Source organism: Poecilia mexicana, unplaced genomic scaffold, assembly GCF_051168715.1.
Source record: "Poecilia mexicana isolate PSO_F unplaced genomic scaffold, ASM5116871v1 scaffold_13, whole genome shotgun sequence".
Taxonomy (NCBI): domain Eukaryota; kingdom Metazoa; phylum Chordata; class Actinopteri; order Cyprinodontiformes; family Poeciliidae; genus Poecilia; species Poecilia mexicana.
In genome coordinates, this window is record NW_028263382.1 from 10665868 (window position 1) to 10689899 (window position 24032).

Sequence of the window (24032 nt, forward strand, 5' to 3'; positions counted from 1 at the left end):
CCAAACAGAGCTTATTGTATGGGAGTTTTTCAAAGTGGGGGGTCATCAGGAAGCTGCAGGGGAAAGATGGAAGAAAGTGAGAAAAATCTAAAAAATTATATGAAATAAATTTGATTATATATGTTTTTAATTATAAAATATAACCTGTTTTTATCAACATTGTAAAATATAAGCTAAAATAACTTATCACAATGTTATTTGCTCTGCTCATCTTTCCTTTTGGTTGCCGGTCAAATTTATGAAGCTGCTTTGCTTTTCTGGATAGCATAGCAACCGCGAAACTGACAAGTTTCTGTCAAGAAAAAGGCAGATGGAATCGTCCAACGGTCCTGCTATCAGAGACACTGCTGCAAAAAACCCTATGAACTCATGGCCAACTAAAAGCATTTATGGTAAACCAATGGAATTATTATTGAATGGAGTATAAAAATGAAGACCAAAAAATAGAATAACGTTTTTATACTCAATGATTCTTTAGATGTTTTGTTGCTTTGTTTATGAGACTCCAAAGGGGTTCTCGATGAGAACTTAAACCTGTTTAGGAGCCTCTGACCTTTGCCATTCATTTTCTACATATGTTATCTGCAGTGTAAATCGTTTGTTTTAGCTGCATTCAGCATGTGTATCTATGCAATATAGTTTCAGATTTTTTTTTTTTCAAACCAAACATTCCAGTCTCGATATTCCTATGTGCAAAATCTCAGAAGTCGTTAATCACTTGGACAAACACAGCATCTCCACTGTACTATTTATCAAATCAAAGCAGGATGCAGTTCTTGTGCCATCAGTGGGGCCTAATCTGAATGTATTAGCCAGTGTCAACTCTGGGACAGAAAATCCATATGCCGCCTGTGTGTGTACTTCAGTGTACAGAAAGATAAAATGATGGTCTGTCCCTGTGTATGATGTATTATAGTAATGAACAATTTGCTAATCAAGCCAACTGGCAGGAGGCAAACCACAGGTCTTGCAGAAAATGTCTTCAAATTGGAGAATTAGATCATTTTTTGTGCTCAAAAGACTGAGCATTTTGGGAGAATCCTTCTCAAATGGGAGTAGTATAAAAACAGTGATTAAATATCAAATTTAACAACTGCTCATATTTCTCCAAATCTATTTTTATAATGCAAGCAGACATTCGATGAACAACTCGGTTTTTACTATACAAGACTACAATGATATGCAAAACATCATACATCATTTATGGCCAGATGGGAGTGGTGGGGAAGCACTTCCGTGAACCATTACTGCCATCTAGTGCATGTGTGAAGGAAAAGCCTGCATGCAAATGGTCATGAAATTGATAAAATTGGATGAGACATGAGAAAAATGCATAATCTGAAATTTTGGAGCATTTCTTGCTTCTATCTACTGACAAGCTTTATAAAGAAACTGATTTTATTTTCCACTAGGTCTTCCACTTGTTTCTGTTTTAATGACTCTGGTATCAAGCAAACTAAAGCTCATTTTCAATCTACTAAGAGAAATATAAAATCCCAGATCCAACATAAGTTTCCTTTTAAAGCAACCTGGACCTCCTTATCACCTCCTCACCATGATGCATTAATGCTGTAATTCATGTAAAAGCAGTTGAGGCCGAGTACTGAGTGCAGATACTGTACAACATATGGAAGCCCATTTCAATAAGCTGAGATTTCTGTATTAAAAATCCATTTTTCATTGTTTTCACGCAATAGATTTTCTAAGAAACTAATTAGTTTTCATGAGCGGTAAGCTATAATATTTAAAATAAACAGAAATAAAGGTTGGAAAATAAATCTGAATTAGTTTTTAACTCAGGGGTGTCAAACTCATTTTCATTTTGGGCCAACTGAAGATCACAAATATACTCAATAGGGTCGATTGTGGCAGAATATATTGATAAAACTACCCATTAAATTGTTCAAATATTATTAGCTGCATTCTATTACTTAAAATTAAATATTAAGCATCTTTTCATGTTAATTTATTTTGACTCTACACAGATATAACTTCTTTGATTTGATTGACAAAATAATATTTAAGCAACTGTTATATTAAAAGTACCTTTTCTCAGAGGGCCACATAAAAAGTTATGGCGGGCCAGATTTGGTCCCCAGGCCTTGAGTTTTACAGATATACACCAACTTATCAAACTTTGTGCTATGGGTTCATACCGTTACAAAGAAACATAGCCACTAGGGGGAGCCGGTATGTTTTGTAATTTTGTTGCCTGTTTTTATCATAACAGGCCTTTAAATTCAACACTAGAATCACATCGAGGTAGAATGCAGTTGTAGTCACCGAGTGAAAAATTGTGTTACACTTATCCACAATAAGCAGAAAACAGACACACCAATAAAGACCAGCTTTATTTTGTCCTGTTACAATAGCTAGATACAATAAATGCCTTCCCAAAAGGGGACGAAAAGTGTTCAGTCGACCAGCTGAAAGTAAATTCTGAATAAATTTCTGGCAGACAAAAACACGGAGTCATTGTTTTAGCAATAATTAGTTTCCCCCTTTCTGTGCTGCTGCACAGACCTTTACTAATAAAGTTTGAAAAGTGCATCTGTTGTTTAGTTCAGCTTCGTCACTGTTAATATCAGCCACTATAGGACAAACTGATGTGTCAAGCAGGATAAACATCACTGTCACCTCACAATTAGATCCTTTCAGAAAGTCTTTGTTAATTGCCTGAGATGGAAAAAAAATCCACACATGAAGCTTTTGATGTTTTGTAAAATGGGTTTTTCATAGACGCAACATGAAAACGGCGTCCCAGTTGCAATGTTAATGAAAATCAAAGTGTCTTCTTCTACTGTTAGAACCGTCTGCAAGCTTTTCAGTTTCTCATAGACATGAAAAATTAGTTTTGTTATATCCACCATTTAAGTCATAGGTAACCTGAGATATGGAGCAGTCTGGGAAGAAGTTCGGAAAGGTCAAAGTGCACAGTCCGTTGTCGTCTAAGGGCACAGAAGTGTCCTCAGCCTGACTGTAGACTGGAGGCTGCGGTGGACCTGTCCGCAGACCCTCCGAGGGTTTTTTACACGGTCCAGAGCAGTTAGTCCAGGGTTCGGTGTAGAGGAGACCACCAACTAAATGGTCATAGGAAGCAGGGTCCAGGCCTCCCAGGTCTGGCTGCCCCCTCAAAGGCACGCCCTGATAAATGTCCTGCTCGTTCACCATGTTGCTGTAGTCTGGCCCCAGAAGCTCAAAGAAGTCTGCGGCCTCCGGGTTGCCCCGTTCCAAGTCCTTCAGCGTCATCCCAGACGTGGAGCTAACTCTGGAGCAGTTGGCAGGCTCGGTAAAGAAAGATGGAGGCAGATTACGGTGCCTCATGGGGGGCTTCTTTGCCTTCTCCCCCCTTATTTCCTTCACAGGGCTGAAGAGAGCAGCCAGGCTCTTGCTCTGCAAGTTGGCCTGACCCCCCTCTCGTTTCTGTAGAGTTTTACTCTGCAAAGGGCCCTGCTGACTCACCGGGGAACCCTGTCTTTTCACCGGGGCTTCTGATGTGTTCCCTGGTGTTATAATACCAGTGCAGCGTTTGATCTGCTTCTGCAGATACTTCCGGTGGTTGACTTTCCTTTTGGACTTCACCGGCTTGTCCAGAGCCAGCTTGATGTTGCTGGAGGCTGAGTCTATGAAGCTCAGCAGGTCCCTGGTGGTCTCTTTGAAGTCTTCGTCGTTCTCTGCCTCGCACAGGAGACTCCCATCCAGACTCTTTTCCACGTCGTACTCCATCACAGAATCGGGGAAGCAAAAACTCATAAACTGAGGGTTCATGATTGCAGTTTGAACCGCCATAACTCTGTCGAGCCCAGCGGCTACACCTGTGGCATCCACTGTGATCCCTGAACTGAAAGTTTCTTCAAAGCATGACTTTGTTCTGCGGATAAACACCTGCTCCTGATGCTGCTCGTGAAGTTTCCACAAACAATCCAGACTGGAAGTGACAGGCACTGAGGATGAGGAAGGGGATCTTTCAGGGGGCAGGACCGATGATGTCAGAACATCAAAGAGGAGGAGCGAAGGGAAACCAGGGAACTTAACTCTTTGCTTGTGCCCAACCACCTGCATCTAAGAGGGATTTGTCTGAAATTTCCTGCTGAGCAGAAGACAATGTGTTCTGTCAGAGAGCTCCTCCGCTGGTTTTACTGTCAGTGTGTGCTCTGAACCATGACAGCTTTTGTGGAACTGTTGGATATGACTGTAATAGTGAGAAGAAAAGGCTTTTTAAGCCCCATTTGATGGCATGTTTCATTTTCTTTTGCAACTAAAAAGCAGTCACTAAACAACACAATTCCAACAAATTGCTTAACCAGTCAAACACTAAAAATAGCGCTATTAAAAAAAAAAAAAAAAAAATATATATATATATATATATATATATATATATATATATATATATATATATATATATATATATATATATATATATATATATATATATATATATATATATATATATATTTCTAAAGCCATTTCTTCTCATTTTACAACCAATAGTTGCCTTTGTAACACTTAAAAATTTCAGATTAAACAAATGTAATTATCTGAGAAATATAACCTGCCATCTCAAAACATTGTCAGAATCCAAGACCAACATACAACAGCCATGTTTTTAAGTCCCATTTAAGTATTTGAACTGGAAAACTGTCAAAAACATACAATTTTTACTGTATGAGGTCACAGAAAATTTTCCCAAAGTCCTGGGGATTATCAAGCTGTTTTTGGTAAATGTAAGACTTTTATATTATTTTTTTGTCAGCTGTGACTTTTGTCTTGAAACTTTTCAATGGCGGACATTTTTGTCTAGTTTAACTCTAAACTAACCATGAGACCAACAATGCTTTAAATGTCCTTTTTTTATGTAGTTGAGGATTATGGCTCTCACTATGGTTTCCAAAGCCCTAAATATGGAGTTGTAAACCTTTCAAAATTGGTTGATGTCAATTAATTTCTCCTCTATTTTTAATGTCCTCAGAGGAGGATATAAAGTTTCTGTTTTTTGAGGAATATTTGACCTACTTTATGTTGTCAGAAATGTTCCATTTATGGTGGTACAGGTGGATCGGGCCAGCTTGGTTTGGATAACCATTTTTTCTTTCTCCATTTACTTTGGTAATGTTTATCTGAAAAAAAAAAAGTCTATGGATGCAAGCAAAAACATACAAAACTGCAAAAACCAGATGTATGAATTTTAAAGACAGAAAACATCAAAGACAAAGAGGAAATTTAGTTTTGCTTAAACCAACAAAAACATTTGATCAATTCATAAAAAGCAGAATTTTCTGATAATTGTTTTTGTTTTAGGCTTTAAGAGGTTTATTTGTAATTTAATTATTTACTAAGTTGAAAACTGAAGCTATACAGTTGCAAGAAGTTGCTTCTTTTCTGTGGGAAAATCTTTGTCCCCAAACAGATGCCAGTATGTTGGAGAATCTTCCCCAACTGCTAGCTTGTTGTCTTAATCTGCTCATGGCAAAAGTTGATTTCTAGTGCATTCCCAGGCCAGTGGGAATTTCTGCCCTGGCCTGACAGCTATTATGGGCCGCCTTTGACATAAAGCCCTAGCGGGGTCTAAATAGCCCTCTATTCTTCGGGCAGCACTGAAAGGGAGCTTTGTGCCAGAGATTCATTAAATTGCACCTCACAGCCCCTTCGTAAAACGGGTCTCAATAATGAACAGTCGATTTAACTAGAAAAGCTGCCGGAGCTGTTAAATTAAAGGGGAATAAAGTGCAGTTCGGGCTCAGTGTGCCAGAAGAAATGTTGACCCTAAGAAATCCTGGGTATGAAACTTCTGCTGTAAACAATCACGTATTTACAGGAAGTTTCATGGCCAGCACTGAATACAAGAGCGGATGTGTCCAACAGCCAGACAGTGTTGTTGCCAGCACTTACCTTATTTTCTAGTACATTTTGAACCTCAAAAATGGTGTAATTTACTTTTAACGTATCTAGTAAATAGCATTTCTTCCTGTGTGTCCAGCCATTTGATACAAATATTTATTTTTCTCTTTTTCTAGGACAGAAAAAAAATACAACAGGTCAATAAATTTACAGAAGCACTGAGTTGTTTAAGTGTTTAAATGATAAAAATCGGTGAAGCAGAGCAAAATTCTTTCTCATGTTAATTCCCAGGCAGAAAGGAGATTATGCAACCAGTTGGCCAACACAACTCTGCTGACTGAAAGGAAACCTAAAAACAAGACCAAATGTGAAGAACAATTTGGACCGTTGCAGCTCAGATGTATAGTGGTTTAAAAAGACACACCCCTAGAATTTTTCAACATTTTATCATGTTACAACAGCCTTCGCTGAATTTTTTTCAAATTTCTTGTGATAGACCAATACAAGGTAGTGTGTAATAATAAAGTAAACAACATGTTTTACAAACTAAATTTTTCAAATAAGAATCTAAAAAAAGCTTCATGAAGACCAATAAATAAATTAATAAATAAATATTCCTTTTAGAAGCTGCACAAAAATTAAGACTCGTTTAAAGCTTCATCTTCCAATAGCAAAACAACACTAAATGTATGAATGGCCCAGTCAAAGTCTGGACTTTTAATTCAATTGGGAACCAGTGACACAACTTGGAATTATACACACACAAATCCAGAAATGGGAATTTTTAGCTGCTTCACAATTGAACACCAATTCATTTTGGAATGTCAAATTGTGACAAAGTGGTTAAGATTATCACTTGTCCCTTAAGCATATTTCTAATTTATTTAATCTGTTGTATAGTTGACCTTGATGCTTCAGTTAAAACATTGGTGTTGTCATTTTACTTCACTTACTATCATAGGTTTGTTTGTGGTGACATTATGTTATAGTTTACATGTATGCACGTTTACAAAGCTAACATTACTGAAACATCAACTATTTTTTTTTTTTTCCTGAAGCTACACAGTAAATTTCCTCGTAAGTTTATTTTTTTGTTTGTTGAGACTCACCATCGTTTGTCCCTCTGTTCAAATCCTACCCCCAGAACAGAACAGGTGTATAGGATGGGCCGGCCCAGCACTTCCTGTTTATGATGTCATTGATCGCATCACTGGACGCAATCAAATGGAGTGTTTTCTTTTTGTATAGCATTGTTTATTCTCTTTAAAGTAACCTTCTGAGTTTAATGTATTAATGATTTTGCTTTGCAGATGATTTAGTTGTGTAGATGAGCTTGTAAATTAGATGAATAACTTTATTTACTTTTCTTTTTGTAAATTTTGTTGTTTGGTTTAATCTGTTTTCTAATGGTACAGACCTATGAGGTCCAGCTGTGTTTTTGATTCTTTATAAAACTAGTAAGATTTTAGCTTCTGGAAGTTTAAGATGTCAGATAATAAAATTCACCAAGAACAAACTGGAACTGTCTGATGTTTTTATGACCTTATGCTCACACAGATATAATTCCAATACAATACTTCTTCTATGCATGCAATGTGACAATATGTTCAAATAAAATAAAAAAGATGTTTTTAAGGCATTATTTTTCAAACATAATTTAAGCTAAAATACAAAGTGAAGACAGAAAAATGCAGCTTGCAAACAACACAAGATTCGTAGAGGGAATTCTAAAATTAATTTTACTAGCAGCACAGTTTTGGCAAAATGACATCATTCCAGTCATGGCAGCCATAACCCCCTCCCATTTTTACCCTTGTCAGGGGGTCTTAGCTTTTATGCTGGTAGGTCATTCAGACCACAGAGCCTGACGCACAGATCCCGGAAACAAGTTTCTATTGTTGCGCGAAAGCTGTGAAGATGGGAGGGGAAGGGTAGATGCAGATCAACTCAAAAATAGAAACAGAGACCATAGCTTAGGAGGTTTAAAGTTGTTTGTACACTGGAAATATTCTGGTAAATAACTTTTTTTAGTTGTTCTTTGCAGCATTAAGGAATAAGTAACATTTTATGGAGAACATTACTTTGCAAATTCATATATTTCCCCAGTTGTTCCTCGTCCTGCTTAAGAAATTTTACTTATTCAGCAGAACCAAATCCTAAAGAGGTGAGAGGGGACAATGTGAAGTGACATCCACAAGCTTAACCTCATCCTAATAGTGTGTGGTCTCCATCTGAGCAGGGACACACTCAAGAGCTTGTGCTCAAGCGAATACTAATAACACCTCTGATTGATGACGATTGTCAGGGAACTAAAAAAAAAAAAAAAAGAGCCGCCAAATTAATGACCTTTCAAAGTCCTGAGAAACATTTTTAGAAGGGCATTTAGTGCCAGAGACCCCATCCTCCCCCATGTTTAGCTCTGCTTCTTTCCACTTAGGAAATTCATTTGAGGCTGTGAAAATCTGTCTTTGTTGCTCCTTGTGAAAAATAAACTTACAAACCCAACATTTTGCCCTCAACGGGTCATGTTTGTGTCAGGAACTTTAGCTTTAGAAGGCTTAAAGTGTGAAGTGAAACAGTCAAAAATGAAAAAAACAAAACTGATTTAAAACAGTCTCTGGGTACCTGCATCATCTCTCTGCATCACTTTTAACCTTCTAACAACCCCTCTCAGTCTCCACAGCACTGCTGGAAATATATTAATAATATAACTAGCAGGGGGGGGGGGGGGGAAACTAGAGTCTACAGGCTGTCCTGGTCCCACAATTTAGACTTTTAATAGCAGCTGGTGAATGAATGCGTGCCAAGGGGAATCCCACAGGTTGGTCCGCAGGGGTAAGGTCAGGAACCGTAACCGCAATAACCTCCCACCACTTGCTTTATTGGCCTCCTCCGATTGGGTTTTTATTAAATCTCAAGGATGTGCATTTGTTCTCGCGTGGTGGAAATTAAACTTTATGGCCTCATCTTTTTCATAAACTTGACAAAAGAGCCTCCTCAGAAGGATAAAGCCACCTCTCTATCAAAGGCTAATTAAAAGGAGATACAGTAACTTGCAAAAGTATTTATACATAAAGGGTACTTGGTTTTTAATGTTCTAAAATAATAATCTGAGTGTTGTGGCTTTCATTTGGTTTCACCCCCTTTTACACCGTCACCCCTAAGTAGAATCCAGTTGAACAAACTGCCTTCAAGAGTTATGTATGTAGTAAATAGGAGTCCATCTGTGTTCGATATATAAATACATTATTTGCATAATAATTATTACAAGCACAAACTAGTGACCAGGCCAGAAATCTGGGTGTAGTGATGAACCTTCAGAGACATATAAAGACAATTACAAAGTCAGCTTTTATCATCTCAGTAACATTTCTAGGACTAAAGGACTAATGTAAGATCTAGAGAAAGTCATGTTTATCTTAGTTGAAATGATTACTGCATTATAGTGTCTTTATAGGTTAACCTAAAAAAAAAAGACAGCTGCCTTGAATGGCTTTGTAGCTGCAAGGACAATGATTTGAGTGAGGTGAATACAAATGGACAAGATAACATATTTAAGAATAAACATTTTTTTTTCAGCTAAATCTCTTCCACTTTGTCAGTTTATCATCTGAATTCTTAATAAAATACTTTGAGGTTTCTATTTGAGACATGAAACATGATAAAATATGTAAAGGTTTAAATGGTGCGAGTACAAGAAGGCACTGTGTCTATAGTTTTGAGACAATTATTAATTTGTAGTTTGTACAAAGACATAAATTCAATACAAATCTAAAAATGATGAAAAAAAAATCATTTTCTGAACAGCACAATTTCTTTATTGTTCTCGTTAGGACAACAAAAGACTTCAATGCAAACAGTTTCATTCATATTTAGTGCCAAAACTTTCTCCTGAGGCTCCTATAAGTACACTTAGAAAGAACAAATTACTGAATGACGATAATAAAATGATAAATTGTCATTTTCTAATCAAAAATTAGATTCAAAAATCAAAAATATAAAAACAGCCCTGATTTCCGAAAAAGAAGACAAATATCACCATGTGGACAGACAAGCCGTATCTGCTTTTACTTTAAGAAAATAAATAAATTGAAAATGTGCCAGTTTTTACATCAAAATTTCAAAGATGATAGTTTGAATAGCTGGACAGAAAATGCATTTCTGTCAGCAGTTTTTTTTTTTTTAGCAGATATGTGAATGAAAATATGTTTACAAATATTATGGCATTGAAAATGGAGTGTTTCTAACTAGATAAGAAAAGCTCAAACAACAAAAATATTACATAGTAAAGGACAAACTTTGGCATTGTTCAATCAGAAAGCACCGTATGAAACTCCGTGTCATGCAAGTTAAAGCTAAATCTTGCACATCAATAACATCTTAAGGAGAATTTTTCCTGTTCTTGGACATAGTAAATCCAGTTCCAGTCGACTTTTGAGCTTGTCTGATCCACTTCTGGAAATACTTCAACTCTAAGGCCCTTGCAGCTCGGACAGAGGGTGGGTCGAGCTTGTTGCTGTAGCGGAGGTCCAAGTGGTGAGCCCCGTCAGGAATCATAATGGAAACTAGAGACTGGCTTATGTTGGAGGTGACTCCACCAGCTGACCACGGATCAAGTCCGCCGTTGCTAGAAAATACATAAGATGCACTGAGAATTGCACGCAAGGCACAAAACCATATAAGAGCATTATAACATCTGTCAAGCAACACAACGCAGCTGAATCAAACAAATAGTTTAAATAAAACTCTGAGTGTCTCTTCAGGGAAACTTGAAATGAGTCATTATTGGGTCTTTCAGTTAGATAATGACTCATAAGATATGGACACATCAATACAGAAATAGTTTTATTTCACACAAAATCACCAGTCTTTCAAAAATACTTCAGAAATTGATACTGGACAGTCTAAGAAATTGTGGAACAAGGAACAGTCCAGGGTTCCTCTCACTGTTTGCTCCAGAACTGCTGCATGACCAGTCTTCAACCACTTCAAATTAAGAGCATGGACATAAACATCTTTTTGAAGATTTCTTAACAGTTGATAACCAAAACAATAACGCCCATGTCAAACTTTATTCAACTGAAAATTTACAAAACAGCCAAGTAGATTATTAGCACATTAGAATTCATCTGGAGAAAAAAAATAGGGGAAGCTAAGTGCACTAAACATTGTCAAAATTAGCAAAAGCATTGAACAAAGAATTAGCTCTTGTGTTAGCACATTAGCAGAAGTGTGCCTACCACTGCTAAGCTGTTTCCTAGAGGTGTGAAAAGTTGTGCAATGTATGGACGGAACAATCTGATTAGTTTCAATTTGCCTGTGGTAAAAGTTGTTTCCTCACCTAATAAGCCCAAACACACTAAGCAATATTTACTTATGGTCTCATACCTGAAGATAATGTTGCTATGGGAACCAATCTTCTTTCCTCCATAGACCGTCCCAGCCCAATCGGCTCGAGGCCTGACGCCAAAGACGGAGTTACACTCATCAGAGAAGGCCTGGAAGCTCCACTCCTCTGGTTCAAACATGTCCTGGACTCCATCTGTGCACATGGGCATCACCATCTCTGTGCAGGCCTGGGGTGGATGGATGAAACATATGTTCACTCTGAGAGGCAAACTCACCCACTGATACCCCGGAAAATCCCTAAGGTGTTTTACATGCCTGGAAAAACCAGCCGAGGGCACCAAGACTGCTGGTTGCCGTCTGAGAAGTGTTGAGGCAAGGAGCGTTTCCTGTGTAGTTGTAGTAGACCTTCGCTGCTTGGGCGACACCGTGCAGCAGCTGCTCGTCAGACACGGTGGCGTCGAAACCAAGATACTTGCACACCACCTTAAAAAAAAAATCAGCATATTTAAAAAGGTAACTTCCACACCTTGTCATGTTTTATCATGATTTAAAACCCAAATGTTATAAGTTGATCTAGTTCTATTCCATAACAGTAAATAATCCAGTTCATATCTCTAGTATTTTCATTAAAAATGAAGATAAATGGTCATAAAAATGCTCAAATGTTACATACTACCAGTATGTCATTTTCTGAAAACTCTGAATTTGAGTTTATTTTTGTCCTGACCCCGTTTCTATTGAGGGCCACATTTCTGTTTCTTATTATTGAATGACAATAAGAGCAAATATAAATGGGGGCTTTATTACTTTGGATATTCTTTTGGGTTCTATTGTAACTGCCTGGAGGAGTCCTTCATCCACTCTTGGTGTAATTTTGTACGTCTGCCATTCATTGGGAGATGTTTCATGTTTTCTTTATTTGTAGATTTTGATCCCAAAGCCTTAAAATGGCCTTTTTACCCTTTCTGGACCGATATACGTCATTGTTTTGTTTCAAACTACATCTTTGAGGCAATTGTAGTTTCTTCATAACTCAACAAAGGTGCAAAATGCTATTGCCGTGTATTACCAATGTTTGTAATCAAGTAAACAGATACTATTGTGAAAGAAAACTTAGTCAAAAAGTTTTGAGCATATTTTGCTTGCTTCGTTTAATCAGACAAAACCCGTTTCCATGCAAAGCTGTATTGGTTTCCTAGCAGAACATACCACTGACAAGATGTGGAACCCTGTACTGTTTTTACGGGACAACGAAACCAACGTAATGAGTTCTGTTCCTTATGCCTACGGAGGCTAAAAACTGTACCAGAGAGCCCCATTTCCTACCCAAAATAGTCAGGTGTGGAACGACTAAGCCTACAAAAGGTACAAAACAGCGAAGGAGTGAAATGAAACCAAAACAACTGAGGTTTGTTCGCAACAAAGTTTTGTCAGCTTTTAAAAGTTCTGTGCGAGTGAAAAAAATTCAGGCATCCAAACTCTCTTAAATTTAAGTTCTTTACAAGACTAAAGAATGCTTTCTTTTGGGCCATTAAGTGTTTTTCCACGCATAAAGGTGGCGCCTGATTTGCATATGAAACTCCCTGGAATGAACTTGAATTTATTACTCTAACCTTGGCGTGAGAGAAAAAAAAAACAAAAAAAAAAAAAACTCTCCATGTATTCAGACAGAACAAGTTAAATAATTCAAAAATGTAAAGGCCTAAATCTCGTCCCTGCTGTTTTGTTTGACTCGCTGATTTCTCTGCATTATTAGCGTGAATGATAAATATTTGCGTTTCAGCTCCTGTTTGATTTCACTGCGTGTTGTTATGGTTGCGGCGGCAGAATTGGCCGGCGCTGTTGTTCCGCACCTTTTGTGAGGCAGAAAAACTGGGCTCTCTTTATTTTTAGAGGTTGGAGGGGATCGGCATCAGAGTGGAGTTTGTTACCAAGGCTTTTGTTTATGGGCAGGGGAGGAGTTGGTGGTCGATGGCTGAGGAGGGCCACAGACATGTCCAACTAAAGATTTATACTGTGGAGAGAGAGAGAGAGAAAAAGAAAAAAAACACTGCAATAGCCCCAAAGCATCTTCTCCTTACTTTTCAGATAGGATTAGTTTTATACATTCATCTCTGCCAACAGATTTCCCTTCTCTAAGCCTTCAATACCCCGTTCTCACACTCACTCAGATAATCACATTAGCTTTGTCATTAAAAAAGCTCCTCTTTGCACCCGCTGCCTAAACCGCTTAAACCACCCATAGGGGTTGCATACATTAAGAGAAAGGAGCCAGTAAAACCTCAAAGTGACCATTTAGTGCTCATTTCACATGATGAAACATGACGCTTGCGGATCCATTCAATGGCTCAATAATAAATAACAGAAAAGTATCAGACTGGTGGAAAAATGAGGTTCCTGCGGGCAGCCCAGTGAGGAGAGAGGAGAACTTGGTGTAAAGCATGTGAAATGCCAAAAAGTATCTCAATAGACTGCACCCAAACAATGGTGCAAAAGTATTCTTAACTTTTTTTCTTTTTTCCACATTTCATCCACACGTTTATTAGGATTTTACGTGATAGGCCGGTACAAAGTAGAAAAATACAAATCTGTAAAGTGTGGCCTGCATTTAAAATGGTAAAAGGTTTGTACTTGTATAGCACTTTATGAAATCCAGAGCACTTAATAAGTAGGAGAACTAAAGTCGAGGTGAAAAAAGACAGAAAAGAAATTAAACATAATATTCAGTCGAGCCAGGCGGGAGAACTACATATTTCCCAGTCCAGTCTGTACCTGGATTGGCCAGCGAGGCAGCGGCTGGAGGAAATTGGCTTCGTAAGGATAGTCCACCATGGCCAGATTCACCCAGGTCTCTTGAAGCCAGCTTTTAAAGCTCACAGCATCATTCTTGTTTTTCAGAGGGGAGCATAAACTGAACTCTTCTGACAGCCACTGAAGACCAGATACTTGATGAAAAAAAAAAAAAAAAAGTAATTCAGTTAAAAAATTTCCCAACAATGTGAAGCAATATTTTTAATGTTATTCATTGTGTGATTTTTTCCCCCCCTGTGGTACAAAAGGAAAAAAAAAACTAACATAGCTTCCATTAGCTATTACAGTTTGAATGTCAGAAATGTGCTGCTACTCTAAATGTAAATGAAACATCCATTATCTTGTCAAATTAGGCTGTTCAGGTGAAAAGTAAATACTCATTTACTTTAAAATATTCACAGAAAAGCTGAGGCACATATTTGTGTGTTTGATGCAGCAAAGACTCTTATGAAAATACAAAAATCCGTTCTATGCAAGAATCATTTTTGATATCTAATAGTTATTCACCATTTTTCATAAGTCTCAGAATTATTTATTATTATTATTATTATGCGAACGTCCGACAGACCCGGCTAGTCACTTTTCTGAAATCCTTTTTAAGTTCATGTCCTTCTGTAAATGTTCAAAATACACTTTAAAAAGTTACATCCTTTTATAGAAAAATGCTGTGGGATAAAATAAAAAGGCACTAATTCCTTCAGGGTACTACAAAACAATCTGACATGATGTGATTTATTTCCTACAGATAATCCAGCTCTTGTAACTCACCAGAGGAGGAGACGTTATTTATGGCCTTCCAAGATCTCCTGATGTTTGCGTCACAGTTTTTGCCGCTTTTGGCAAAGTCCTGCGTTACTATTTTATAAAAGTCTCCACATGGCACCATGTCAGGGAACTGCCATATTGGCGCAGACGCTGCCAAAGCCCTGAAAGCCAAGAACAAACAGAACTGAATCTATTTCTTGCTCGAAAACTTCACATCCACTTCCCTCCGTCATCTGTGGAGAAGATTTGCAAACACAAGGCGAGTCGTAAAGGTGGACGTCAAACGTTTTTCTCAGATGTTTAAATATCAAAACATGAGGCAACTTGTGCATGACAACCTTACCCAACAACAATATTTGGATATTTCATCCTGAACCAGCTGGCGAGCATCCCTCCATAGGAGCCTCCGATGGCGATGACAGGGCTGTTCTGAGCACCCGGTACAATGGTCTTGATGTTTTGAATCAGCACAGCAAAATCTGCGAGGGCCTGCTCCGATGTCAGGTAATTCAGGTGTTTGACGTCCTGCATTCAGAGTGAAATGCTTTTAAATTAAGAATCATGTGCAGGTTCTTGACGTTAACTTTATAGATCTGTTTTTATATGCAGACTGGTGACTTGGATCTTAACTCACACTGTACGAGTCTTGACCAAATGGCAAAGACTCTCCATAGTAACGATGTTCTGCGAAAACCAGCATGGCGCCCAGCTGTTCGGCAACTTCCCACATGAAGCCCTGAAAAGCAGTTGAAGGTTTTACAGGAGGCAGTGGTACGAACGTTTTGCCCTGGTGGCAAACTACTGGGAGGGAGGCCACAAAATTCATTAAATTAAAAAAAGCAAATATTAATTAACTGTGAGCTTTATTTTCCTTTAAAGTTTTACCTGCTTAACAATAAACACTTTTTATGAAAACTGTACATCATTAAATATCCCAAATATACAAAAAAAAAGGTTGTTAAAAGAAATAAGGCAATTTCCAATTTTTAGGGGGTCATCAACTGTTTTCTGTTTTGTTGAGCAATTTTCTTTAATCATTCTTGACTTGTGGTCAGGGGGTGAACAAAATCAATTCAAGGGCCACAAATAGCTCCCCGGCCACACTTTGGACACCCCTGATGTAAGGCTAAACACTACAAGTATGCAGAGAGACATCTTTATATTTACAGTGTTGTTGCAGAACCAGGTGATGTCTCCTTCATTTCCGGTGTAGAACAAAATAGGTCCATTTGGCTGCTGCCAGTGGTTGTCAGCCACAAGGTATCTCTGCTTAAAAGTGCCATCTTGGAGGAATCCAAAGTGATCAATCTGTGAAAGAGGATAACAGGTCAGTAACATATTGACTGAAAGCAACAGACATAATTTTCTTTATCCCTTGTTTCCACAAAAAAAAATATAGGAAAGGTATTTTAAAAGTTTTTGCAAAATTTTTGCTTTTCAAAATCGAATATCTTTAGAAAGAAAATGGCCACATAGTATGATATATACAGTATTTTTGTAGCAACTCAAGGAATAATAGTTATTTCACTGTGCTATAAAATGGCACTATGTGGCTGAAAAACACACAATACTGCTGCTTTAATAAAAACTGAAGATTTAGCAGGGTGTCCACTTTTACACATGCCTGTATTTTCCTGAGTTTAACCGAGATTTGCCAAGGTTAAGAGTTGAATTTACATCTTTAAAATGTCCTGAATAATTGAGAATTTTCATGGTCTTAAATCCTAAGTTTGCAATCTCAATGTATCACGGTCCTGTAATAACCCCAAAGTCTCCTGCGCTATATCAGTGCCCCTGATACAACAAAATGTTTCTATTCCTTTGCTCCAGAGGTGATAACAGAATACCATCTAATAAATACTTCTGGTTCAAGGCCAAAGTCATTTTTGTTAGATATGTGAAATCGTCATTGACCCCCCTCCTCCTCAAACATATATGGAGCCTTTTACCTGCCAAAAAACATAATATATTTGCAATAAATGTCAGTTTTGTGCCTAAACCTGCTACATATTTTTGCACATTGTTATCACAATTTTACTTTGTCTTTCCCAAAATGAGAGAAAGGAATTTGCCTTGGAAAAAAGAAAAAAGATCAACAAATAAAAGCGAGCAGGGTGGATGGTAATAAGAGGACAAGTGAGTCAGATCATCATTATAATTTTCTTTTGTAGCAGAAAAAGGGTCTCTGTATTCAGAAGCATGAACTGATTACAAATTGTGAATCTTAACTCTGCAATTGGACTGAGGATTTAGACGGCATCATGGACGGCAATTTAACATCCAATTTAAATGCGACTAAAGGACCAGGCTCGTGTTTACACTGAGCCTCTGTCTCATTTTGATCATCTGTGCACTGCTCAGAGGAATGTGTCTGAAACACAACCTGGATACTTCAATTACCTGCACAGCTCCCGTCACTGGCAGACAAGACACTACAAAAGATGGCGAGGAAACAGACACACTGAACGTAATTTATTAGTATTTGTGCTATACGAGTAGCTTTTGATCAAATTTATTGAGTCTTTTAATAGTCTGCAGTACATTGCTAAAGTATTTATTGGTATAAATGCTGTAGGCTTAACTACTTCTGAATACTTTGTGCTATTTCGACCTTTCAACTTTTACCATATTCTGCTCATTCAGGACATTACAGCTGTCTTTTGGTATTGATCTCTACAACAGTTAAAGAAATATTCAGCTTTTTGTGATCATCTTGGGTCCCACTGAAATTAATGGATGAACTCCTAAGCTCATAATTTCTGAAAGATTGTACTAAAAACATTGTGTTATTTAAATACTTCCACATGCTTTCAGCTAGAGATGCCATTCAAATATTAAAAATGCAGTCATATCATGCAACTACTCCTGTTTGTTTCGGGGGTTTTTTGTATCCCTTACAGATTTTATAAAATCCCTCTTCAAGTTTTTGCTCATATTACGATCAGTCTTCTGTCTTCCAAACCAAATTCCAACCCTAATTTCAACCCTCATTTGCCAAAATAATACATACCATGTCTTGTACACTATAGCCATATTTACTATGGTAAAATTCTTGCAACTACAGATGCTGGTGTTTTACTGTAAAATATATAATATTTTTTCAAACAGTGTAACAGCTGCTAGGAAGGATCTATGATAACTCTCCTTTGTGCACATAAGATGCAGCAGTCTGTCACTGAAGGAACTCCAGAGCTCAGCCACAGCTTCATGCATGAGATAGGGAATATTGGGGAAAAATATAAGTTTAAGGGGTACAAATACTTTTACATGTCATCTTATTTATATATTATTATTATTCAGAAGAAGTTTGCGCTTTCCTGACCAAATATGGTCATTAAAATGTCCAGCAGCTAGGCTTATATTCACGTTTAGCTCCTTTTTTCCTTCTCTGATAGAGCCATGAGATAAATGTTCTGTATAATCTGAAGATCAGATGAGGAGAACCTTCTGGCCACACTTCTCAAATGTAAGCTGCTCTTAGGTCACAGCCCCGATTTTGGACTTTAGGGTAATTAGCACCAATTTGTAAAGAGAAATGCTGGAACCATTTTTAAAAAATGCCACATTAGTTCCACCTTCGTTGAGCTCTGAAATATCCTTTGACGAAACCTCAGGGATTCTCGGCCATCTTCTCCTTTCAACCGTATTTTGCCTAGTTTTTTTTTTTTTTTTTTCCTGAACAAAGGCTTAGCTTCATGGTGAAGACGACCCCATGAGGTTTCTCTGCAGTTTGGCCCCTGAAACAGCTTCCAGCACTTCATACAAATGTTTCTGTTTTGTTTTTACCCCCTTCTATCGTCGCTCAGTACACTCCTTGGTAGAAACAAAGGAGGCAGGGTTTTTATGAGCCAGTGACAGTAAAAAGATTCTGGGGGCCTCAGTGTGCTCATTCAAGCCTCAATTCCTTCACTTGGCAGCGTTTTCGAGGGTGAAGGGGAACGACCATGAGACGGTTTAAAGGAAATGTTCTGCAGTTCGGCTACAGAGCCAACTGCTACTGGCCCAACATGCTGTAACATGTGGACAAAGAACTTCAGTTACTTCTTTTATCAAGAATTTCTTACATTTTACATTCTTAATTATTTATAACTGTGTTCAGAGGATTTTAAAGAGTTGCTATCCAGCTCCAGGAACCGGAAGGTGAAAATGCTGTCAAACAAAATCTCTTTTTAGTAAAATGTGGATTTAGAGAAGAAAAAAAAAGAAACCTCTCTTTTTGGAGTTTAGTGCTTCAGCAAAAATGTACCCCCATACTCAGTATGCACAGCACACTACCTGTAAATCTGGTTTCATAACCCACCCAGAACTTAATAACTACTGCCACCTTGTGGCCAAAGCAAGTATCTCCTATTTCAGTTGAATTTAATAAATATTCAGCAGGAATGCGGAGCCTCAAGTATTAATATGTAGTAAAAAAATTGTTTTGAATCACATCGGTTTTCTTATGTGACAGAACAAAACAAAGTAGTGTATAATTGTAAAATTGAGATTTTAAGTTTTTAATAAGCTGACTAACAATCTGCTAAACTTTTGCTGTACCCATCTGTCAGGTTTGCACATCTAGAGACCAAAATAATTATTTGTCAAAGAGCTAAATCTCAGTCTGAATGGAGAATATTAAGGGATAACAATGTTTAAGTCTTTCCCTTTTTCAGTTTGATTTAGGTCTGGACTTTGACTGGGCCATTCAAACACAAACAGGTTTTGATTTAAACCAGGGGACTGCCATCTGTGGCTCCAGACATTTGGACATCCCACAAAAGCTCTTAAGTTTGGCTAAAAATTACAAAAACAAACTCCAGCTTTTAAATATAGATATACAACAAATGTGACTTAACACTTTTTTGTTCGAATAATTGTGTTGAAATTTCACAACAGAATGACATTAAAAGTACCAATATGTTGTTCTAATTTCCGTCTTCAGGTGGAACATGTTTTTAACAAACATCTTGTAGAAGAAAAATTCATCCTCTTTTTACAAAAGTTTTAAGTTTTTCTTTATTGTAAAACCTAAAAATTGAAATAAAATGGCGGTTCATAACAACAAACTTCCATAATATATCTTTTCTAAAGGGTCATGTAAGACTTCTGGCTCTAGACAAGTTTTATTTAGCTGGACGGGGAAAAAATGACTCTTTTAATGGTGAAGGTCGCAAACTCACAATCTAAAACTTTTCAATGCCAATTCTGGCTGTATTTATACTTTACAGTTATACTATCCGAGTTACTCTAAAATCCAAACAAAATATACTGATGTGAGCAAATGTGGACAAATGTACACATTAAAACAAATACTTTTGAGAGGAACTATGAGTTTGAATATTTACTACGGCAAAAGTTAAGATGCAAAATTTGTTTTCTACCCTACAGAGTCGCAAAGTAAACAGACAGACCACAAGTTGCAGCTAACTCTAGCAGTTAATTTTAAGGATGCTAAAGGACACTTCCATTCATTGTCTGATGGCAGACTGCAGCCAAAAGGATTTCCTGATGACAATTGCTGGCACTACGTTCATATCAGTCAGCACTACAACGTGTGGAAAAAAAGAAAAAAAAAAAAAACTATCTTCGCTTCCAGATAACAGAAGACCCGACAGGTATTGAAAAGAGGTTAACAAGGGTCTTATTTGTTGTACATTTCACAAAGAAGCATACCATTTCTCACTGATTGGCGAACAGGAGTTCACACGAAACGAGACAATGGGGGGATGGGGGCGTTAGGAGTGAGGAAATGGTCTTTATCTTCTTGTCAGTTCGGTTGATTAGACAGGATGCTGTGGGCAGGAACAGGTGTGGAGCATTGTCCACACATCCAAACATTGTTGAGAGCGGAGACCTATTATGAGTGTCTTTTGTAGTATCGGGTTTGGTTAAATTTACGTTGGATCCAATGCACTGTAGTATGTTTCCAGCTTTTGTAGGGGTCTTCAGTCCGAACGGCCTTCACAGATGTATTTGGACGGCTCCAGAGTTCACTTCAACCAAACCATGAGCTTCGTTTCTAGGCAGTCTAGAGTTTGCTTTTTTGGTCCATGTCAGAGTTCGATTGCATATTCACACCTCTCCAAATAAACCTGACTTTCAAACTAGAGTTCGATTAAAGCAGACTAATCAGGACTGGTGTGAATGTATCACTGTGTTTTGCACATATAATCTAGAGCTGCTTTAAGAAAGCGGCATAAACTGTGCTAGTTGTAATCATCTGAGCAGAAACTAGACATTAAAATTTTCTTCCAATCAGTTAATGCATCATTAGAGCTAATAGGACACACTGACAGCAAAGTTCTTACAAGTGGAAGTTGTTACTGAGAGAAGACAAATAAAAGTTTTTTATTTTTGGTTTCTGTGAGATGTTAAAAAAAGGTAAAGGACAATGCTTAAAGACCTCGCTGTATTTAATATCAGACTCATATTGGCTGCTATTTATGTTGCTATATCTAAATGTGGAGTGAGAAGTTGGCAAAAACAGGAAAGTGCTCTGTCTTTTTCTGTGGAATATTCCAATTCTGTATCTTGTGCAACATTAGCAGCTATTGGCTATCTTATTGAAATCTCATAGATAAATTAGGGATTTTCCAATTAATCCAAACAGAGACTGATGTGTACAAGTGTAAACTCACATAAAACCACAAAACTATGACATTCTTACTTAACAGCATCAGACCTTGGAAATCTCAAAGTGATCAATGTCTAATACAAACCCTTAAAACAACAAAAACAACAAAAGACAGATAAAAAAATACAAATTAAAAACAGAATAACAAAAGAAGTATTGTTGAAGTTTTAAATCTTTTCAGGTATAGGTGTCTTTATCACATGTAAAAGAATGGCCTTTTTGTAAGTTTATATTTGGACTGCACCCAGATGTTTCTTGTTTTGACTAAGAGCAGATGTGCCACGTACCACCGCACACCGTCCGACATGTAATCTGAATCTCCGTGAAGTAACGATAAATAGAAAATGTGCAGCCTGAATGAAGATCTTTCAAACCCCCATGAGAAGTAAATCGTTTCATATTCACTGGGCCCCGGAGACCTCTTTAGGCAGACAGCCAGGCAGGAGGGTTCCGGTGCTGCTGGCAGGAACAGAGCCAGTTGTGATGGCTTTCCCTTCACTACAGGAAGCCAGATGGAAACACCTATTGTCTTCAGTCACAACACATGCACTCCTATATGTTAGAGTAAAGTGGGAACTTTAGAAAGCGCAAGCTCTGTAGTTCTTTTTTTTTTTTTTTTTGTAAACAGTAAACAATGAAACCAAGAAGAGCAGTAGAAAATAGGATGAATTTGATTATTTAAAAAACAGAACTCTTAACCAATGTTCATTTAGTTACATAATCCTTTGACCTAAATTTTCAGACTTTGATGGAATTCATTATAACTTGAGGAAATTTAAGCGCATGTAAAAAATTTGACAAACTGGATTTTATCTTCTGTGTGTTTCATAAATTCTGAAAAGAACAAACAAAACCTGAAGTTGACTTTCAATTTGATAGCTGGGTGATTTCTGGATAAACTATTCCTTAAACTTGTGAAATCTACAGATTCTGTATGTTATACCTGTATTGTTTTCTAATACAAAGAATCATAATGTCTAAGCTTTTTTGCTCCTAAACTGGATCCAGTTTAATAATAAGTCCAAGTTAAAAACCTGATCTAAGAGGGTTTAGCCATAAAGCTCTGAAATGATCCCTTTTTTTTATTAGGTGCAAGTATGCGTTTTTAAAAATCTAATTGATATATAAATATGAACAAAAACAAGTTTTTTTATGTGGGCAAATATAAGATGAATTTTGTCAGCTGAATAAAAATCAACACAAAAATGATTGTCTACAAATGAATGTTTTCTATCTTTGTGATCAAACCACACAACTTTTTCTGTATTTGATGAAAAAAAAAAATCTAATTCTGTATTTCCCCTGACTTTTGTACATATAGGAACCTTGAACATTATAGTGTAAACAACGAAATACACCGTTTTATTTTGCAAGATTGGGTCATATCTTTTTAATAATGTGGGGGTTAATACCAGATATGCTTACGAAAGAGCACATGTATGCAAGTTTCCTACATATAGGTATCATTGTATCTCCCTACTGAAGTTAATAAAAAAAAAAACTAAAGGAGAAGTGAAAGAGAAAGAATTAAAAGCGGAAGACATCAGCAAAAGAATACATTTAAGTGGTCTATTATTTTAAAGGTCACGTCCAGCAAGAATAAATAAGAAAAAAAATATTTTTGAAAAATCACTCACCTTTTGATCGAAGTACAATGTTTTATAGCTGATGGGAGGCTCCGTGGTGTAACGTAACCCTCCAAGTCTGGTGAAAAGTTGTGACTTTAGAGAGGTCACGTGCAAACATGCCAAACACAACGTTACGATGCAGGTAGCTGCAATTGTGTCCAAACTCCTGCCTCCGGCCATCATTCTGCTCCTGGGTAAATCACAGCCCTCGGTGTGCCGATCTTCTCCGTGGTCAACACTGCCGCATGATCTCTGCTGCGATTGCAATAAGTATACTTCTCCCGTAGAAGGCAGGAAGTGAGATTCCCCCTGTCAGCAGGTCCGGAGAGGTGTTACCATTCAAGCCAGTGTCAACTTAGCATGTGAGCAGCGGCTGAAGTCCGCTTCTGAAGAGCGGACACCAGGTGCCAGAGTCTCCGGAAGTACTCAACTAACACTGCTAGGTAAGCTACCGGAGATGTAAACACACAGCAGATGGCTCGTATCAGAAATAGACAAGAATGAGCGTACGCCGCATGAGCGTCAGCGACGTACGTCAAGTTTGCAACCACATTGTGAGGGGCAAATTTTAGTTCAGCCATAAAAAGCTACAGAGAATATTTCTATTCTAGCAGTTGTGTGACTGTGTGCCCTGTTGTGATGGACCTCTTTTTTCACACACGATATTTCATGAATGAATAAGCAAATAAACAACAAAAAAATCCTCCACTTTCTGTTTTCAACATGCTGAGTCGAAATCATTAACATGGATAACAATGTAAGTTCTAAATATACATTCATATTATTATTCTAAAAAAAATTTGAATATTGAATATTATTTTCTGATATGACAAAAACTGATCCAAATAGTTTCTCAGAACTATAATTTCAGAGATCAGTTATCCTGGAAGTAACATCCATTAAGCAACAGTTTTTGACAAACTATAGAAAGTTTTGTTCTTCCTCTGACTTAAATAAGGGTAAGCTTAGGTGCATTTAAGCATACTGTTAAATTTTGGTTTTAAGATGTCCATTAAAAACTATTT

At 37.4% G+C, this 24032-nt stretch overlaps 2 protein-coding genes across 2 annotated transcripts; both read right to left on the reverse strand.

The window, feature by feature from the left end:
* Window positions 1-2332: 2332 nt before the first annotated feature.
* Window positions 2333-4344, reverse strand: fam181b (family with sequence similarity 181 member B). Its single transcript, XM_014980985.2, has one exon. It carries the CDS (start codon window positions 4060-4062, stop codon window positions 2833-2835), a length of 1230 nt encoding a protein of 409 aa, XP_014836471.1. The 5' UTR covers window positions 4063-4344; the 3' UTR covers window positions 2333-2832.
* Window positions 4345-9633: 5289 nt separating this feature from the next.
* On the reverse strand, window positions 9634-23477 carry prcp (prolylcarboxypeptidase (angiotensinase C)). Its single transcript, XM_014980998.2, has 9 exons — window positions 23017-23477; window positions 15931-16071; window positions 15398-15499; window positions 15107-15288; window positions 14767-14924; window positions 13960-14132; window positions 11503-11670; window positions 11227-11414; window positions 9634-10465 (listed from the first exon to the last, which is right to left on the reverse strand). The coding sequence occupies exons 1-9, from the start codon at window positions 23188-23190 to the stop codon at window positions 10219-10221; spliced, it is 1533 nt and encodes a 510-aa protein (XP_014836484.2). The 5' UTR covers window positions 23191-23477; the 3' UTR covers window positions 9634-10218.
* Between the last annotated feature and the right edge of the window lie 555 nt (window positions 23478-24032).